At 45.0% G+C, this 20,604-nt stretch overlaps 1 protein-coding gene across 7 annotated transcripts in view; it reads left to right on the plus strand.

Annotated features, from left to right (window-relative positions):
- Positions 1-1,453: 1,453 nt before the first annotated feature.
- PATZ1 (POZ/BTB and AT hook containing zinc finger 1) overlaps positions 1,454-20,604 on the plus strand; it is a 33,231-nt gene continuing 14,080 nt past the window's right edge. Inside the window, exons 1-4 of one of the 7 annotated variants that reach the window (XM_056859686.1) lie at positions 1,462-2,851; positions 8,239-8,302; positions 15,856-15,927; positions 19,171-19,342. In XM_056859686.1, the coding sequence (XP_056715664.1) occupies positions 1,506-2,851; positions 8,239-8,302; positions 15,856-15,927; positions 19,171-19,342 (1,654 nt within the window). In that variant the 5' untranslated portion in view covers positions 1,462-1,505. Of the gene's footprint in view, positions 2,852-8,238; positions 8,303-15,855; positions 15,928-19,170; positions 19,343-20,604 lie in introns of all 7 variants that reach the window. The other 6 variants (XM_056859684.1, XM_056859683.1, XM_056859682.1 and 3 more) reach the window with 6 other exon arrangements.

Genomic DNA, 20,604 nt, shown 5'->3' on the forward strand with positions numbered 1-20,604 from the left:
GCACACCATGGAGAAGCTCAAGCGGGTGGGGGGTTCAATTTCGGGAGGGGCCCTCTGCATCAGCCAAGGTTCCCCCCAGCTTCTTCCTTTGCAAACCAGGGCTCCTTGTGTCTCATTCTAGGCAAAGCTCAGGGATCGATTTCCCAAACGGGAGGGGGGGAAAGCTTTTCTGAAGCTCTACGGGGACAGAGTTCTTGAATTGCACCATCTGCATTTACCAGGGGGGGGGGAGGATTAAACTCTACCCCCCTTCCAGGCTACAGATTATTTTTGTGCATGTGTTGGGGGGGGAGGATATTTGCAAATCAGTCCCACCCGCCACCCTGATCAGCCTGGGGCGGGGGCCTTTGCCGCTTCTTGCTCGGCATTGGCAGATCTGTGCTGGGGAGGGGGAGGGCTACTGCAGCAGCCCCCAGCCCCCGTAGCCAGGAAGGGGGGTTGGTGGTGGCGTGGGGTGGGGGCCGGCCTGCCGCCTCTGGCTGCTTTTGCATTGGCGGATGCGGGGAGGGAGGGGGGCAGGAAGCGAGGGAGGGGGGAAGAGCTTCAGTGGCTGGAGAGAAAAAGGTGGGGGGGTCCTTTATCCATAGGGTGGGGGGCGCCGAAGCAGAGCGAGCAAAGTTTGCAGCGCGACAGCCTGGGCGGCCCACCAGCAAAGGCCGAAGCGGCGAGCACAGCCCCGCGGAAGACCGAGAGGGAGAGCTTTTTTTTTTCCTCCAACGGGGGGGCCTTTGTACTATCAGCCCCCCCTCCTCTCTTCCTCCCCCCCAGGGGTGAAAGTGCAAGAGGAAGTGCAGCCGCTGCCATCTTTCCTCCTCTCCAAACACACACACATACACACACACACACACAGAGGGAGGGGGACGAACAGATAGACAAGACAAGAGCGCCGGCAGTCCCCGAAAACTTCCAGGCTTTCCACGGCGAAGAAAAGGAGCCGCCGCCGCCGCTTCCTCCGACGCCAGCCGCCTTCCCCGGGTCCGCCGCAGCGCCTCGTGGCGGCCGCAAGGAGCTTGCAAGGAAGCAACACCCCACTCCGGCGGGGGCCTCGCTGCTGCAACCGCTGGTCCGTGCGCGCGCGCCCCCCTCCGCCCGAGCCTTTTGTTCCTTTCCCTCCCTCTTTCCCCTTCTCGTCTCTCTCTCTCTCTCTCTCCCCCCGTCTTCTCTTTTCCAATCCTCGCGATCCCCGCGCGCCTTTTGCAAAAAGCACAGCGTTGCTGCGCGCTCGCGCACAGCGCCGCTGGGGCCTGGGGATTTTTTTCCCCCTCTCCGCGAGGCGCGAGGGCGGAGCGCGTGCGCCATTCCCCCCCCCCCTTCCTCCTCGTCCTCCTCCCTTTTCTCTTTTTCTGTTTCCCCCCGCCCCGTCTCTCGCCGTCTTTTAGGCGGACGCGCGCACGGGCAACCCTTCGACGGGAGCGGCTGAGCGCCGGGGACAGCGCGCGCGCGCGCCCCCTGCTGGCCGCAGCGGGGGAAGGCAAGCGGGCCGGTCGGGCCGGTCGCCAGCCTCGATGGAGCGGGTGAGCGAGGCGGCCGTCGCTGCTGCCGCCGCCGCTGCCGCCGCCGCCAATTCCTGCGGCCCGTCCCCGCCGGGCTGCTACACGTACCAGGTGAGCCGCCACAGCGCCGACCTGCTGCACAGCCTCAACCAGCAGCGCAAGAACGGCGGGCGCTTCTGCGACGTGCTGCTGCGGGTGGGCGACGAGAGCTTCCCCGCGCACCGGGCGGTGCTGGCCGCCTGCAGCGAGTACTTCGAGTCGGTCTTCAGCGCCCAGGGGCTGAGCGGCGGGGGCGACGGAGGGGGCGCGGGAGGGCCCGGCGCGCAGGACGGGGGTTCCGCCGAAGCCGCTGGTGGCGGGGCCGGTGCCGGCGGGGCCCCCGGGGTGGGCAGGGAGCTGGAGATGCACACCATCAGCTCCAAGGTGTTTGGGGACATCCTGGACTTTGCCTACACCTCGCGCATCGTGGTGCGCCTGGAGAGCTTCCCCGAGCTCATGACCGCTGCCAAATTCCTCCTCATGCGCTCTGTCATTGACATCTGCCAGGAGGTCATCAAACAGTCCAACGTGCAGATACTAGTCCCGCCGGCCGCTCGCCCCGACATCATGCTGTTCCGCCCCGGCGCGGCCACCACTGATCTCGGCTTCCCCCTCGACATGACCAATGGCACTGGACTCGCGCCCAACGGCAACGGGATTGCTGGGATGCCCGAAGACGAGGCCACGAGGGCTGTCCTCTCTGCAGCCGCCCAGTCGTCCTTGCCTGTTCTGCAGGGTGTGGACCGCCTGCCCATGGTGGCGGGCCCTCTGTCCCCACCCCTGCTGGCTTCACCCTTCCAGAACGTCAGCCCTACCGCTCCCTCGTTGAACAGCAAAAGGGGAAGGGGCCGACCCCGCAAAGCCAACCTCTTGGACTCCATGATGTTCAGTGCTCCAGGGGGCTTGAGGGATGCTGGTATTCTTCCTTGTGGCCTCTGTGGGAAAGTTTTTACAGATGCCAACCGCCTGCGGCAGCACGAAGCTCAGCACGGGGTCACCAGCTTACAGTTGGGCTACATCGATATCCCGCCGCCGAGGCTCGGTGAAAACGGGGTGCCAGGTCTGGATGACCCCGAGGCCCCCCGAAAGAGAAGCCGGACAAGAAAGCAGGTGGCTTGTGAGATCTGCGGGAAGATTTTTCGGGACGTGTATCATTTGAACCGGCACAAGCTGTCACATTCTGGCGAGAAGCCTTACTCCTGCCCGGTGTGCGGGTTGCGGTTCAAGAGGAAAGACAGAATGTCCTATCATGTTCGGTCTCATGATGGGTCTGTGGGGAAGCCTTACATTTGTCAGAGCTGCGGAAAAGGTTTCTCTAGGTAAGAAGGTAACTGGTTGTGCAAGTTGAAAGCAAAGACACTCTTTGGGCCTCTTAACTTTTAGTGGCCGACGTAACGATAGTCCATTCCCTCAAAGACCTGCATAGAACTCTGCCTCAGTGCTCCACAGGTTGAAGTGGGACTTTGTAAGAGCTGTAGTAGACTGAAGGGCTGCTCTCTCCAAGTCCACAGGCAAGGAGCAGCTTTATACTTCACGTCTCAGCTCAGGCATTCCAGTATTCCATAACGTTAATTGTAGAAAACATGTAATGTGTGGAAGGGAAGATGCATAACTCCAGGCACATGTGGCCTATGGCTTCCTGGAGAATGTCCACTTAGTGTTGGAGGGCATGGCTCCTCTACAACTATATCATGTTTAGTGTAGCAAACAATGATGTATCTAGACTGTCACAGGCAAAGGGACTTGACAGCCTGATCCTGTTAATGTGTATTCAGGAGTAAATCCAACTGTGTTTCATACGGCTAGCTCCCAGGAAAGCCTGCACAGGATTGCAGCCTTTGAGAAAGCAAGCCCCATTAAACTCCATGGCGTTTGCTTCTGAGTAAATGCATTCAGAACTGCACTGCGTGTGGGCATGTAACTAGAAAGGCTGTGTGTATTTGAAGGGAGGAGAAGGAGGCTTCTTGAGAGATTGATAATCCACAGAGGAGGAGGGGCTACTAGGAGCAGGAAGGCCAGAATCTGGATTGGAAAACAGCACATTGCTAGGGTACCAAAGGAATTGTGGGTTTCCCTGGTCCTGTAGCCATACAAAACTTACTGCAGTTCATTTATTTGCTTCATTTGTACTCCACTTTACTCCCCGATGGGGACCCAAAGTGAATTACAACATTTCCCCTATTTTATCCTGACAGTCACCCTGTAAGGTGGGCTACACTGAGTGTGTGTGACTGGCCCAAGGTCCCCCAGCAAACTTTTATGGCAGAATGGGATCTGAACCAGACTCTCCTGGTTTCTATACTAAAATTAACTGCTAGACCCTGTTGTCTCAGCTAATGAGTCTTCTCTGGAGCAGAATGGTTTCAAATAAACAGGGTTTTTTCTTGTAGCATTTTGCTTTTTTTCAGAATTGGGTGTGTTGCAAAATTACCATGGGGCAGGCAGGTTCTGCTTTTCCATTACAGTGCATAGATATGGGTAATGTGGAGTAAAACATGGGCTCTTTCCTCAGCTTTGTCAAGCAGAAGTTAGGGGGTTGCTTCCCCCACCCCCTTTTAGAAACAGATGAGAATATTTGGAATGAGAGCTGCCTGGATGTGATGACCTTGAATATCTCCAATTCATGGATGGGGGCAGATTCATATGACTATTTTAACACAGAGTAGTGTTCTCTGTCACTTTTGTGGCGATGCCCATGTTAAAACAGGACTTCCAATCTGGCTTCCTCAACTACTGCTTTCAGATTTGTTCAAGGGATGACACCAAGTGCTTGTGATACTCTTACCAAAGCCCCCTTCAGTGTGGATCTCTCCGTGGGGCTGATGCAAAGGTGGAAACAGGATAGCAAGAGAGAAATAAGTGTACAAATCCAGCCTTAGTTTGCCCTTCAGTCCTGTGGGTTTCAACAATTTCATGCATTTGCTTATTTTATTATATGTTACACCTGGGGTCCCCAACCTTTTTGAGCCTGTGGGCACATTTGGAATTCTGACACGGTATGGCGGCTCAGCAACAAAATGGCTGCCGCAGGAGGTGGAGCCAGCCACAAAATGGTTGCCACAGTTTAACTTCAGTAACACAGTGCAGATCCGTGTGCTGTGATGGCAGATGCTGCCAAAGCACATTTTTTAAAAATCTGCACAGCCAATCAGAAGCTTTGCTGGACAACTTCCCCAAAAAATGGGTGCCAGAAAAGTTGTCGCCAGTGCCATGGTACTCATGAGCACCACGTTGGGAACCCCTGCATTACACTCTAGTCTCAACAAGGGGCCACTGGCTCAGTTCACAACACTGAGGCTGGAGTCCTGTGTACATTTCCTTGGGGGTGAGTCAGTCCCACTGGATATAGTGAAAATTCTAAGTGTGTGTGCGCATAGGATTGGGTTGCAAAATTCCATCCTTTAGATCCTGTTCTAAGCTTTTCCAGATGGCCCTCCGTGCCATTTCCAGTGCTCCTATGCTTTTGTGGTTGTCCTCGCTGCCAGCCCCCCCCCCATCATTCTGGCATGCATAGGTACATTTTAAAGAAACATGGCAATGGTGGCACCAGCAGCCACCATGATGAGTAGATGCTAGCTCTTCCATCCCTGAAGGGAGGAATTAGCAGCTACAGTTTTTAACTAAAGCATCTCTGGCATATACCCATGTTTAAACCCTGTATCCTGCCTGCCAAGACACAGGAGTTCTCATTTGGGCTGGTAGGAGCTAGGATTATATTGATGTGAATGTTGGTGATTTGTCAACCTCTTATGGAAAAAAGTGTTCAGAAATGGAAAATTAGGAGTTTTTCCTGAAACTTTTTTTTTTTAGCTTTGCTTAGTTGTTCTCCCCAATCCATGAGATGGCCATAGAAACCGACAAAATTAATTCTGAAACAGACCTTTGGTCAGTACACTTTATTCTGGCTGGCAGCAGCTCACCGAGGTCTTGAACAGGCTTCCCCATCCTTGCTGCTTGAGATCCTTTTAACTAAAATTACCAGTATTGAACCCGGACACATCAGCATGCAATGCATATGATCTGTCTCTAAGCTGAGCCCTGTTATTCTCCTAGCCCTTTGGGATTGTCCTAAAGTTAATCCAGAATTGAGGTTTCAGTGATCACACACTCTGAAGTTGCTGCCTCTTTGTAATCTCCCATTTATCTCTGAAGATATTTCAGTTTTTATTAAAGGTTAACATTCTTCTGTGAAAGCCCCAATGAAATGATCAGTAACTGTGCACTTCTGGGGGAGCATTGTGTCCTTAGTCTTTAAATAAAATGGTTGTCTTTTACTACCTCGATTAATATAAAATATGGAAACATACAGTACAATCCTAAAGTTACTTTCCTGGGAGTAAACCCCACTGAATAGACCTTCTTGGGATGGCGCTATTAATATGTTTAGGTGAAACATGCAGCTAGTAGAGTTCAGGAAGGAATCTGGCGGGGGGCTTTATATAATGGTCAGTTAAAGGCAGGAGTGGCTTAAGACATTTTGCCATTCCAAGAAACTTTGTCATGCAATCTGGGAGTTCCACCACAGGATCGTTGTAGTTTTGCTAGAGATCCTGTGGGTGCCCTTGTTGATTCCCTGCACTGTTTCACTGGCACTAGTATAACTAATTCCGTCCAAAGCACGCACTTGGGTTGTTTGTGCAGATGGCCAGCCCTAGTTCAAGAAGAATGGGCACTGTTATGGGAAACATAGTATTGGGTTTATGGGTATACACACTTATGCATATTTAATCTATTAATTGATTTCTTTAGCTGAATGGCATCCCTTGCTTTAAAATCCTAACAAGAGCTCTTGAAATCTGTGTTAATGTTTGCAGCAGCCCTAGAAATTAGGGATTGATTCATGGGGGTATTGTTGCCATGAAGCTGGAGGAGGCTTTGAGCATACAAGTTGCTTTTAGGCCCAAACCAGAGTATCCAGTTGGACCGGTTCAGCCCACCTGCCTTTGCATCAGGCTTAACAGCTGAACTGAAGAGCTGTTTTATCTCCTGTCTCTCCAGATTCCATTGAGCTCTATGTAATTGGCTGAGGACAGAAAAACTGGGGGAGGAGGGTGGGATAATTAGTTTCAAAGCAGCTTTTGGGTTTCAGACAATGCAAGGCTTTCTTCCCACCAGGGGGGAAAAAACCCTCCCACTAAGAAAATCAGCAGCTTTTCAGGCTCCCTGTATTCAAAACAAGCTGGAAAAACAGACCTAACACAACAGCAATTTTCAGTTTCTACTGCATTTTGTAATGGAGATTCTCAGAATTAGTAGAATTAAGGTTACAGCCTTGACAAATACTGTGGTCCTCCATTTGAACCCAGTGGGTTCACTTAGAAAGCACTCAATCCAGCAAATGTTAGTTTTGGATAAGGACTCTTAAAAACAAAGGAATATGAGCACGAAGCCCAATTCTTTACATGTTTACTTGGGACTAAGTTCCACTGAGTCCAGCAGGTTTTATTCCTCAGTCAAGTGTGCATGGGTTTGCAGCCTAAGAAGGAGGTAATATCTATGACTGCCAGGGCACGGATGTTTTCAATGGTGACCTCATCTTTATAATGGGATGCCTCTTTTATCCAATAGAGGTGGCAGTGTGCGGCTGTATTGTTAAGATGGGTCTTTTCCCGATTGGATTCTAATGATGTTTAATTGTGCTGTTGTTTTTAATACATCAAATTTCTGGTCACCTTTATTTTTTATTATAAACTGCTTTGAGCAGTAAGGAAAAGCAGTATAAAACATTGTAAATAAATACATAACTTAAGTCCTATTGATTTCAATGGAACATCACATCTGGCATGTGCAACATTTTGTTCTGTGGGTAAGTTTGGAGTAAATCTGCATAAAAGCAAGTGGCTCAGATCACATGCTCTTTTTTTTTTTTAAGAGAGAGATATCCCAGAATGAGCCATCAGTTTTTAAAATGCTTTTGATAGCTTGTCGGGTATTTTTTGAAACTCCAGCACTATAAATTGTACGTGTTGCCCAAATTACTCTCGCTTCCATTTTGTTAGAAAGCATTTTGCAATCTTTAAAGTTTATTTTACTTGTACTTGCAGTTTAGACACCACTTTTCAGGCACTGCATTCAGAGGAGCATACAAAAGTACTTAAAACATTAAACTACGTGCAAATAAAATTTCAGGTAAATTATATAGCTAAAATTTTCAAATTGTGTATGGAAAGCAATTTCTGCATCTCTTAATTCAGTAGAAATAGCAATTTCCAAGATGCTCGCCACTTACTGTGAATTAGGTAAAAGTGGTAAACAGTTGTTTAGCCTACACAAAATCCAGAAGAAAAAAACACACCATGTCATACCTTTTATGGAGGCCAGCCCAATGGCCTCAGTAAAAAGTGTTTATATTATTTTATTTCTTTATATGAATCAGGTTTTCTGGCAATGCCTCAACTGGAAGCCTATTCCACCGCTTTGGAAATGTTGTCCAACATCAGTTAACTATGGCTCATATCCTCCAGTTGCGGTTGATGAGACTTAAGATGCTTAGCTCTACGTAGGACTGCAAACATGGTTTTCAAAGGAAATTTGTGGAATAGGTGTTTGTACAGAGCATAAAATATTGGTGAGCCGCATGGATAAAACATAACTGATTATGTGAGTAAATTGGGCAGCTTAGCTAAGGTGTCAGCTGAACATCTTTGCTGGTTTGGATGCAATAGTAATTGTGTATTTTATATTCTTTTTGTACTTTTTTTTAAAGGCCTGACCACTTGAACGGGCACATCAAACAGGTGCACACATCAGAGAGACCTCACAAATGTCAGGTAGGAATGGTGGGGTAAAGGAGGGTATGTAATCTTAAAAGAAGGCATGAGCATGCAAAGAATGTAGAAACTATTTTATGATAGTAGGAATGGCCATTCCTTGCAAATGTCCCCAGGAGACTGCCTGCTCCTTCACATCTCTGTCTCTGCCCACCCCACCCTCATCCTGATCCTGATGTCATCACTTGTGTCTCTGGCTCTTCTGCATCCCCTCCCCCTTCCCAGATGTTCCTTCCTGCTACTCAAGACAAGCCCCCACCCTGGATCAGTTTCTTTGCAGCTTTGTCTTGTTCAGTACTGCAAATGATTTCTCTCTCTTCTCTTCTGTGTGCCCACCAACAGGTGACTCACATCTCATCTTTTAATTTTAGGAAAATTCTAGTTAGTAATTGCACGTTAATGAGTTACAGCTCCCCCCCCCCTCCTCGAACAGCCTTCAGAACATTGCACTGAGCAAAATTGGAAGCTTTTTCTTTCTTTTTTCCCCAGGAAGGAGTGATGTGTAGTATCAGCTCAGTATTAACTATGATACTGTGTGTTTGTATTTTCAGTTACACATATGTTTATGCTTTAGTATGAAGAAAAACTTGGTTAGATATTTTTCACTTAAAGTGAGATGGCAGATTTGCATTCATTATGATATTAATGAGGATTTCTGGTTTTTTGAATTAAAAGCTAGGTAGTTTGTAGACACCGAGACTTGGTGCAGATGTAATGTTTCCCAGATCACTGCAACTTTCCCTTCCTGTTCATACATAAATTCCCTCTGCCCACGTCAAGTTCGTTATTAAATATAACCATTGTTAACCTTTGATAAAGTGAACCAGGGCCGGGGTGTGCGCCCCCCTAAATTGTCTTTCAGAACCTGGTTTCAATTAAGAAGCATCTCCGGACTCCTTTTAAGTTATTGTTAATAATGGTCAAATGTAAGGCAATGCAAGGATTTTGGAACCCTTCAAGGGGTCACCTGAATCTGGAAGGGGTTGGGAGTGGAAAGTGATTAATTCAGTTCTTGGGTGTTCTGAGCAATGAATGTCCGTTCAAGACCTTTGGTCTTGAGGCCTTGACAAACGCCTGTCCTTGCTTTTCTCTGGAGCCAACTTTCTTGTGTACAAGACCATCTCATCTGCCACCTTAATATAAGGTGGAATAAAAAAATATTCTTAATAAATAAAGACAGTCCCTCCTAAAGAGTCTGGGTGACTGGACTTTACAGGAAGAGGTGCACCCTGACACAAGTTGGTCTCAGCCATTTGGGGCTTTAGAAGTTAATGTTGAGCCCAGTAGGTAACATGCAGGCAGTTCAGGTCCTGCAAATGTGCAGGTGTGGGCCCTATCTCCTTGCCCTTGGTTAGTAGGTGGGTGCCTGAATTCTGTCCTACCTGCTGCTCCCAAATACTTTCCAAAGGCAAGCCCATGTTGGATGTGTTTCATTTTTAGCAAAAGTCAAGAAATACTACTTAAATCCTCCAGACAAAAACTCCTATTTGAAACTTTCATTAATGTTTGCTTATACAGCAACTTTTCTTTTTTACTTAATTGCTTTTCCAGCTGATCTTCTGTGCTTTTTGGGGGGGGGGGTTCTCCCTATAGAAATTTAGAGTAAATCCATACTCTCCTCTTCCCCTCCTTCCCTGGTGAGCCAGGGAGGGACAGGGAATTCTAAGTACACTTCTGCCAACCTAGACTATGCTTTGGGTGACTGCTGGATTCTTAAGCTGGGGATTTCTGTAGTTTCTTAGACATATTCCAAGATATGAATTCTAAGCCCCTTATATATTACATGCATGGCAAACCAGGTTCCTACTGTGCTGGCTGAGATGGTCTGTTTGCTGCCTTTCCTTCTGCTGCTCTTTTTCATGTTGAGTAATGCAAAAGGTGTCTGCAAACTCATTAAACCTCATTGGCCCCCAGGTTTTCACTTGTGGGGATCGTAGTCTTTTGTCGGGTTTTATTGTATTTTGTGCAATGAAATGTTTCTTTGCCAGTTTTCAGTCAGAATGCCACAGTAGCAAACCACCCATAAGGAGTGGGAAACTCACTAATGCAAAGTCTGGGTGTGACCATTTTGGCACAGCATACTTCATTTCTGCATAGTTGCAGGCTTTACCTCACTCTGGCAGCAGTCAAAAGACCAGGTTTTGAAGAAAGAGAAAAGCCAAAGAGATCCCTTCAGGCCAGCATGTAGCATGTGTAAGCATGTAGGCCCCCAGGAAAGGCTACAATCTGCAATAAGGAGAGCAGATCTTACAAATTTTCCTTTCACCAAAAGCTCAAAAAGCTAAGACACCAAAGAGAGCTGATTTTATGCTCTCTTTCTTATTTTCTGGCCTGCTTCACAGGTAGCAACCCAAATTGTGATGAGGATATTGACGATTCTTTGCAGTCCTAAAGCAGTGGCTAGATACTTGTGTATAGAGAATCCAAAATGGTTCCTGTTGGACTCTGGAAGTTGAGAAGAGCTCATTACCTTCAAACATGAACTGCAAGCTTTTGAAGTCAATTAAGCATCTCAATGGGTCTTAATCCTCTGACTGGTTTAAGATCTATGACCATAAATTTATTTGAACCAGTAAAAAAATATGCTCCTTCAGTTTGTTGGGAAACAAAAGGTGTCCAGTATGTTGTGCTTGAGGCTGCGCTGTAGGATTTTAAGAATACATTTTTTTGTATCTGCATTTAGCAGTCTGTATTTATAGGTCAATTCAGGGAGCTATAAATTCTGAAATCAGAAGTGGCCCCCCTATCAGTTTCAGTTCTGAAGCAATTTAAGAGAGTGTGAGGCACACAATTTAGTGGTGTTTGCAAACTGGTAAGCAATATTAGGCTGGATTACCAAGCTTTTCAACTGGCCTGTGTAACTGTTCCTTTACAGCGATTTGATGGACAGGCATTAGCAGGTGATAGTGTTTATCTGCATGCTTTGAAAGGCTTCTGCTGTTGATAGCTGCAGTCAGGCTGTAGCAGAAGAACACCAGAACAGGCAAGTCTAAATTCTGAAAACAGTTGGATCCCATACAGGTCTCTTCTGTCCTTTCTTGCGCAAGCCTTATTCACATGTCGTGAACAGTATCAGAAAACCCAAGTTGTCTGTTGGTCAGCCACTCTGAATGTTAAGTTAATTGAAATCATGTTGTCTTCCAACACTGCAGCTGAGCACAAATTTTTCCCCTCTCGACATTTCTTATAAGTCTCCTCCTGACCTGTACATGACACCTGTCCTCAATGCAGAGAGAATTCTGGGCAGGTACCATTTTCTCCTGCTGCCATACTATAGTAGTCTAGCCACATATTCTGCTGCTCGCTCTAGCCAGCCCTCTGCCTCCCAGCCTCCTATTGGCTGGCTCATTTCAGAAAGCATATGGCCATAGCAGAAGGTCAGGAGACACTGTACACTCAGGTTTCCCCCCCCCCTTTCCTCGAGTTCATAAAAGATAAACGCAGCATTAAAAATAGGTCTAGAAAAACTACTAAGAGGAGTTTTACTAACTTGCATGCTCATATAAGTGTTTCTGGTATTTTTTTAAAAAAATATTTATTTACTTCATTTATATCCTGCCCTTTCTTCGCAGTGGGGACCCAAAGCGACTTACATCATTCTCCTCCCCACCACTCTATCCTCACAATTGTTGTGAGATAAGTTAGGCTGAGAAAGTATGACTAGCCCAAGGTCACCCAGCAAGCTTCGATGGCAGAGGGGGGAATTTAAACCTTGGTCTCCCAGATCCTAGTCTGACACTTTAACCACTATATCACAGTGGTTCTGTGGTATAATTACTTACCTGTAACCGAAAAAGTGCAGCGTAGGGAAAACTTTTGTAAAACTCCCTTTATTGGTCACCAAGTGGTCATCCTTATTCTTCACTGGTGACAAGTCTGGATCATAAAGGTAAGGAGAGGTAGCAGCTGTTCTTAAAATTGGATATTGTCAAATACGATTAAACCAGCAGGGTACCCACAAGGATTTGTGGGAGGAATCTCATTTTCACCTCCCCTACTATTTCCTCTTTCTCTTAAGCATCCCATAGCCTCCCCCTTTTCCTGCTTCCTTCTCTTTTTCCCACCCACCAACCCAACTATCTTTTATCCGCCCTGCCCATCTTCAGCTGTATTTATTGTTTATTTACTTCATTTATATCCTGCCTTTCTCCATAATGGGGTCTCAAAGGAGCTCCTCTCCTCCATTTTATCCTCACAATAGATCTGTGAGGTAGTATAGGCTAAGGATATGTGACTGGCCCAAAGTCGCCCAGCAAGCTTCCACAGCACCATGGGGATTTAAACCAGGGACTCCTAAATCCGAGTCTAACCACTACACCACACTGGCTTTCGTGAGGTGACTGCTGTTGCATAATAGCAAGCAGCCAGGCCTGAGTGAGTCATTCAAGTAGGTAGCAAGTTGCCCAGTGGTTGTTGCTGGACCAGGCTCTGCTGAATCCCCCCTCAAAGATTAAAACAGCCCTGAGAAATGCCTTGCCCCTCTTACTGCCTTTTACTGGTAGATACCAAGGCTTGAAGGCTGGCAATATTGTTGTGGTTGTCGAGCAACATCCACCGAGGTCATTCATTCCTTAAAGGCGCAGTTGCTGTATCTGTTATTTTTGGGGGTTTAAACCCCCAAATGTATTTTAAATATATTTCAGATTTATCTGCAAACCTGGGAACGTTCGCAGGTTATATAAAGATTTGTCATCTCTGTTCATGGCTCCGGTCTGCAGGATATAAGTATGTACAGATTTAGCTATGTTGAGAATTAGGTACATTGATGCTGCTGCTGTTATAGTTGCAATCTTTAACTGGCTTAATCAGCCAAGGACACAATCCACCAGAAGTTCTTTTGCACAAACCCCTAGTTGGGTTTCATTGAAACTGTGAGCTGTGGAGGAAGTCAGCCCCGTGAGTTGTGCTTTAAAGCTTCAGTTGGTTCATTACTGAGGGCTGTTTTTAAATTGGCAAGGTTACAAGTTTGACAAACTTGAGAATGAAAAAAGGAATAAAAGATTGCCTTTCCTACCAACAAGCACCAGAGCTTTGTGTGCATAAAGTTTAAGTTATCTTACGCATCCTTTTGACATCTCGAAAAGGCTCCTTTATTATTCTTTTGGTAACATGTACATTTATGTCAGTTTCATCAACTAATTTATCTACTTAACTAGGTTTTTAAAATGAAGTATCTCTATTTTGCCTTTCTAATTAAGAATGAATAGCGCACAAGGCAGCTTGCAAATACAAGAAGTAAGAATATCACATTCTTAAAGCAACAAAAATGAGCATGGGAGAATAGATTTTGTAAAAAGGAAGCTTCTGCCTTCAAGTTAAATATTATTAGAAGCACAGGGAAACAGGACAGACTTCACCAAATGCCTGGTGGTACCTGGCCAATTTGATAGCGAGGGAGTCCCACCACAGTAAAGGTCTTTCCCTGGCAGTCTCTGCAAGCAGGGAGCACCCAGAGAAGGGCCTCTGAGGCTGGTAGGGAAGTTTATAGAAAGGATTATTTCAGGTGCCCCAGCTTTCTGGGTCAAAGTCAATACTTGGAATGGTATCTAGATATTAACCAGGAGCCATTCTTTCAGCATTGAGGAAAGGTGTCCCCAGGGCCAGTCAGCAGCATGGCTGAACCAGTTTCCAAACGGTCTTCTAATTCCTAAGACTAGCAACTAGGAAGCAAGTGTTACTTTGCTCTGATGTGCTGCTTTTTCCATCCCCTATTTTGCTTAGCTGCTACTTGGAAGTCAATGATAGTAGGCTGGACTTAGCTCCCTCTAAGTTTCAGTTTAAGGCAACGTGCACCCCATATGTAACTATTGCAATGATCTAATTACAATTATAGTTTGTAATCAGATAAGAATTAATAACTGTTTTAATAACTAAGAATTAATAATTGTTCTTCTGTACCAGAGAGAACAATTTTATATGCTGTCAACTTTTCTTTTTTAATTCTTCAGTGTGCTGTCTGTTCCTCACTAATTTGTGACATTCCAAGGTATTCTAGGAAGTGTAGTCGAAGTTTATCAGGAGCCCCCCTTACTGAGAAAGCCAATAATGGTGGACGAACTTCTCTGTCAAGCACAGTTTGCCCCCCTCCCCGATCTTCTCTGTCATGCACAGCCAGGAAGGTTTTTTAGGGTGGTACATGCAGGGTAGTACACTCTCAAACATGCTCCAGAATCCTTTGCAAAAAAAGTATGCCAAAGTTTCGTCAGCGCACCAGCTGACATGAAAAAACTCGAGGTTTGAAAACCACAGGCATAGCATTTGGTTCTCAAGCTGTTACTACAGTGGTCCTCAAAACAATAGGGTGAGACCCCTGGAGCTTCAGGGGAAAGGGAAAAGATCCTGTAGCAGGCAGAACCAAAAATTTTGTCTAGCAACAAGGAGGTCTGACCTTCAGAGCAACAGAGAATATTCAAGAGCACCTGGCCACATGGTTTCTTTCCCATTCCTGCCTATTTTAACCTTTTAAGGTCAACCCAGGATTTTAAAGGATACCTTGTATGCATTCACAACAGCTAGAAAACTGATCTTGGTAGGCACTCTTGGTGCCTACAGCAAAAAGATATCAACATGACATTCACTCTTGTGCCTACAGCAAAAAGATATCAACATGACATTCACTCTAGGCCACTTGGCTGGTGTTGGTGGATGGGAGACACAAGTGGTCTGTCAGAAGAGTGTGGTGTATGGGAGAAAAGGAAGGTTTTCATAGGCTACCACCTTTTTGCCCTTCTGGGACAAAGAAGCTTAAAAGCTTTGTTGTAGAGGGAATTTCCAACGTGCTGATAATTCTTCTGGGACAAATGTTACTTCTGTTGCAGTGTTGTTCTCTCCTGGTGGTGTTGCCAAGAGGACCTGTAGGCTAACCAAGATGAGAAAGTATAATGTAAGATGGGGCTTTGCCTCAGGATGGTTTATACAATTGGTAGTCCTCTTGCAATTGTTTCTGGCATTGTGAAGGGTCACCAGCAGGCTCAGGCTGGGAGACACTCATGGAGAGGCATAGCTGGATGACCTGACAAATCCACATTGGATCTGTCCACATAGACCTGTGTCCTTGTGGTGGTTCTGACTTGTTCAGTTTGTGTCTCCTGAGTGCATCCCTACCAACAGCTCTCCACACACCTGGAGGCAAGTAGGGTAGGACTGTTGGGTGTGGTAACGGGCCCTTGATGAGAAATTCACTTCTGGGGCACCATTTTCCATGGAACATGATGTCCCTATTATGCATAGACACAAACATTCTAGCTAGCCTATCCTGACATGGGGCCAGTCTTTGAAGTTCACAGTATCTATTGGAATTGGAGGGGGGCAGGGAGAAGAAAATACCTTGTTTTCATTTTAATTGGGGAACAGTTCTTGGGTATTTCTTTACCTGGCACTTGTAGATCTCATATGACAATCTTAAAATTAGGAAACAAAATCTGATTCTCAAAAAACTAAACTTGTATTGCCTGAAAAATAAAAGCATTCACAAAGCCAGTGCTTTCCCCAAATTATTACAATGCCAAATGAGTTTCTTCCTTTTCTAATCTTTCTTACTTCCTGCCTATTAGCAGGAAATGTCCAGCCTCCATGGAATAAGCTCAGAGACATCTACATCCATAGAACAGTTGAAACTTCAAGAGGTATTTCTTAAACACTGTTATTTTTTTAAACTTCTCTAATTTTGGTATATTTATCTGTCTTTGCAATGTTTGACAGGAAAGCACTGGAGTTTTCGTTTTGTAATACTAACAACACTCTGATAACATTTGACTGCATTTTTAAAGACATTAACATATTACATTTTTAAATGTTTAGTTAACTTCAGAACTGATTTTGTGTCTGTTTATTAAGTTCTGGTAACTGATTTTTTATTTCCAAACTGGAGTGTTACATTTCTGACCCTTTTATTAAAAAGTCTATTATACTGATCCAATCAATAACTAATTTTGACCAAGAATGGGTTCTGTAATACTCAGCAGCAAAAGAAGGAAATACAGCAACAGAAAGGCACTGTTTTATCCCTAATAAATCCAGTATGAGTTATATGTAGTATAAATCTTACAAAGAGGAGATAATCCACTATGAATCTGTCTTGAACAAGTCACACTGAAATGAATAGTAGTCATACAACAGCATTTCAGTGGGGTTTGTGCAGGAAAATTTCCCAGTGAATTTTCATTACAATCACTTTCTAAGATTTGCTTATATTTGTAGGGCTTGCTGGGGGGTTTATGGTTCTGAATATTAAGTCATTTTGAAATTGTAACTCATGTTCTTTCTAGCAGCCAAAAATAATATATTTCAGTCTGAATCATATCCAGATTTCACTGGCATCATTTTCCTGGTTCTTATTGTTTAACTGCTGTAGCTGATGAAGTGTTTTCATCTTTAAAATTATATTCTGTGTTGGAATAGTATCTAAAGCCTTATTTCCAAATAATATTTTTTACTAAATGAAAGCTGCACCTATTTTGCTCAGCGCTATGTCCCTAGAGGTTATAATAGAAGCTTATATTTTCATTTTTTTATTTCATCGTTTGTAATGCCAGGGTCATTTCCTAACAAAGTTAATTTGTTATCATTTTGATTTTGTCCTGGATCCTGAAGAAGGTAGAATCTACTGCTTAATGTTCTCACAGGGCTTGATCCAAAATCTGTTGAAATAAAGAGAAACCTTGTGATTGGTTTTATTAATACAACATGTATTGGACCTGCATATAATACAGTTTTTATTTGACAATTATGATAAGGCAGGCAATACTTGACAGGAAATTATGTGGGATTATTCCTGAAGTGGACCTTATTGTACTGTTCTAGTTTTCATCTGAATATTTCTGAACAAGTCAGGGCCTTTATGGTCCATTGGAAAAAACACTAGAAAAGTAGCCCGATCTAGTAAGTAGTCTAGCCCAGTATTCTTGCTGTGGGATGAGCAGGACGTTTAGGGGAGGATCTCCTAACTTGCTTGCAAGATGAGAGCTCTCCCACTCTGACCATTTAAACAAGTACACTTCTGTACCAAGCAGAGGTGGATTCTGCAGTCCGCATATTCAGGCCATGATTTCTCATAATTTTTCTCTTCCATTATGTACTGCTTTGCATAATTTGGACTGGTGGTGACAAAGCTGAAATTGGTACATAGTCACAGCACTTGCACACTGCCCTGGCTTTCCTCGCACACTCCTTTTCCTTCACTTCTCTGTCACGCCTTCTTCTCTTCTTGTTCCTTTTCTTGCTCTGCTCAAGAAATGCTAGCTGTCTTCCTCCCCTTTAATCCCCCCTGTCTTCTCTTTATCTCAAAGAGCTCCCCTTTTCTGTCGGGCAAGCCACCTTCCATTTGTCTCCCTCCCCCTTTCGGTGTTGCCTGCTCCAGTTGATCCTTTCCTACCTCATCTTCATTGTTCCCTTTCCCCTCAATTTTGGTCTGTCCATCTTACTTGGATAGACTGGACCAAGTTCACCCACCAAGCTTCCATGGCAGAATGGGGATTTTAACCTGGGTCTGCCAGATCCTAGTCTTACACTCTAACCACTGTACAATGCTGGTTTTGTCTTCTCCCTAGTCTCTGGTATTGCCTTTGTACCTGGAAAGTCCATTTAACTAGCACAGCTAACTTCTTCGTCTTTGATTTTTTATTTTTATTTTTGGCAGCTGTGCACTCAGGCTTTGGTGTGTATCTAAGCTAGTGGCCATCACCACATCCTGTGGAGGGGAATTCCTTAGGTTAATTATGTATTATATGTAAAAACAACAACACTTTTTTTGTTGTTGTTTGTGTGTTCCAGAAAGGAAAAAATTCTTGTGCATACAGGGTGAATGTTGGAAACTCCAGCAGTTAACAATAAGCAGCTTCTAGAGGGTCTTGGGACTGAGTTTTTCCTGGGGGGGTTGTGCGGGGGGCCCTTCTGCTCCATCACTGCCTGCTTCCATTCTGTTCCTTTTGCTCTTCCACACCTGCAGTTCTTCAAAAGGTCCCTCCTTTCTTCACCTTCCCTTCTGCTTTCGTATGGACAAGGAGCACTGGGTAGCCATTCCACCTGCTCCATTAACTTTGATACTCCCACAGGAGCTCTGATATGCACATGGAGCTCCATGTGAGAGGGAGCTTCCACGTTTAATGTCAGAAATGCTTCGTTGGTACACTGGGCACGTTTGGAGAACTTCCCCCATGTTGAAGGGAATGGAGCATCATGTGGATATCAGATCTCAGCAGAGCTTTGGCTTGTAGCCATTAATGTAGCACACTGGGGTATTTCCAAACTTAGGTGTGGAACATGGTAGGAAATGCAGCATAGCATTGAGGGCTCTCCTTTCACTTGATTTCACTGGGAACTCTTGAGGCTTTGAACAAAGTAGATGATCGTGTGGCCTTGCAAATAAACCCAAAGACGTTACTAGCCCACAACCTTGTTTATTGTGCCTTGCTCATTTGTGCCTAAAAATGGAAAATAAGGAAGCTGGTGAAGCTTTTTTGTCCAGTTGGCTAAAAGCCATTCTAACCGTAAGCAACCAGGTGGCATATGCTTTACAAGCATGTGATGTTGCTCTGGCTTGCTGAATCTTACTGGTGAGAAGAAGAAGAAGAGTTAGCCTAAAATGGCATCCAGCCTTACTTTAAAACAGTCTCCCCCGCCCCCAGTATTGGTGACTTTCTTTTTTAGGAGCAGCCTTCTCAACTCAATCCGAGCATTGGCGGCTTTTCTTTTCTCATTCATCCAACTGAATTAATGCCATTTTCCAATGTCACTTGTATGCGTCTGCTGAATTTGAAACTATTGTGTTGGGTATCGCCTAGAGCAGATAAATTACTTTTACTCTTTGTCGCAATGTGTATGCGAGTGGGAGACAAGAGAGGTTAACATGAGTCTGCTGCTGTCCACAGACTTGCAATGCTTCCTTTGCTACCCGTGACCGGCTGCGCTCGCACCTTGCGTGCCATGAAGACAAAGTTCCATGCCAGGTCTGCGGGAAGTATTTGCGGGCAGCGTACATGGCCGATCATTTGAAGAAACACAGCGAAGGACCAAGTAACTTTTGTACCATCTGCAACAGAGGTAAATACACCAGTTCGTAATGGGGCAAAGGGTGGGATTTGAACCCATCGGACAAATGCTTTCTCCTATGAAAGCTATAGTAAATTGTGCTAATTTTGCTGTTGACTTCATTGAACGGAATATATCTCGAGGTTTGCTCATGTATGAAAGGTTATCCCCAGCATCCAGTGATGACTTCCACATGTGAATGAGCCACCACAGATAATGGTATTGAGCAATACGAAAATTCCATCAGCACCCTTTCAGTGAAGTCAGTTTACGTATTCAACTGCCAGTAGTTGAGTAGTGAGAAATGCAAGCATGTAAATGCATGTGTGAACCAGTCTTCAGCGGCATGATTATTAGTTTTGTATTCTATTTTTGTGTGAGAGTGGAGCATCTGTAAGAATTTCGCACTGCTTATAAAATTGACACATTTTGCCCAGTGCTGGTGTACACCTTTCCATCCCAGTTACTTGGCTTGTATTTTCAAGGCTGCGTATATTTCAAGGCTACATAAGTATGAAACTGAGCTTTCTGATGCCCTCCCTTATGAACAGCTGCTCCTCGGTTTTCGTGTGTTTGGGGTTTTTTTTTCATCCTCCATATTTGGAAAGCCTGCAGATTTGGGAGCTTCCAAACTGTAAGAGGTGGAGACCCCATAGATCAAAGAGGAGGAAATTTAAAAGTAATTGGAGTCTCTTCAGGGGTGCTGATTCTTGCCCAGTACAAAATACCTGCAGAACCCTCTAGTGTAACGAACAACCATGTTCTTGGTCAGTCCTTTCACAGATAGCCTTTCAGCACTTTAAAAATATGTGCTCTGTTTTGCAAAAGGTAGGCCTTGAGTTACAACTCTTTTGACATTGCACTCAAGTCTCAAACCTTTTGCAAGTAGGTGCCACTTTGGAAGAAAAGTTTTAAATTAACATTAATTTCAGTGGAACTTTTTTGGTAATGATGGCTGTGCAGTACAATCCTAAGCATCTTTTCTCAGAAGTACATCCTTGTGGGTTCATTGTAATTTACTTCCTAGTAGTGCGCTTAGGATTACAGCCTCAAGCTCTGAGAAATGTTGTTGATGCAATACTGAGACGTTGCAGTAAACATACTAGTTCACAAGGTTAGTGAATTATTGATAAGCTTGTTTTGGATATTCCAGGTAGACATTTAAGAACTGTGTACAGTGTCAATAGAACACAGATATTTGTGGTTTCTGTTTTCTATTTGCATGTGATTGTTATTTGAGCTGGGGAAAGGAGCAGGATGGATAATGCAAATAA

Source organism: Euleptes europaea, chromosome 13 (genome assembly GCF_029931775.1).
Source record: "Euleptes europaea isolate rEulEur1 chromosome 13, rEulEur1.hap1, whole genome shotgun sequence".
In the NCBI taxonomy this organism is placed as follows: domain Eukaryota; kingdom Metazoa; phylum Chordata; class Lepidosauria; order Squamata; family Sphaerodactylidae; genus Euleptes; species Euleptes europaea.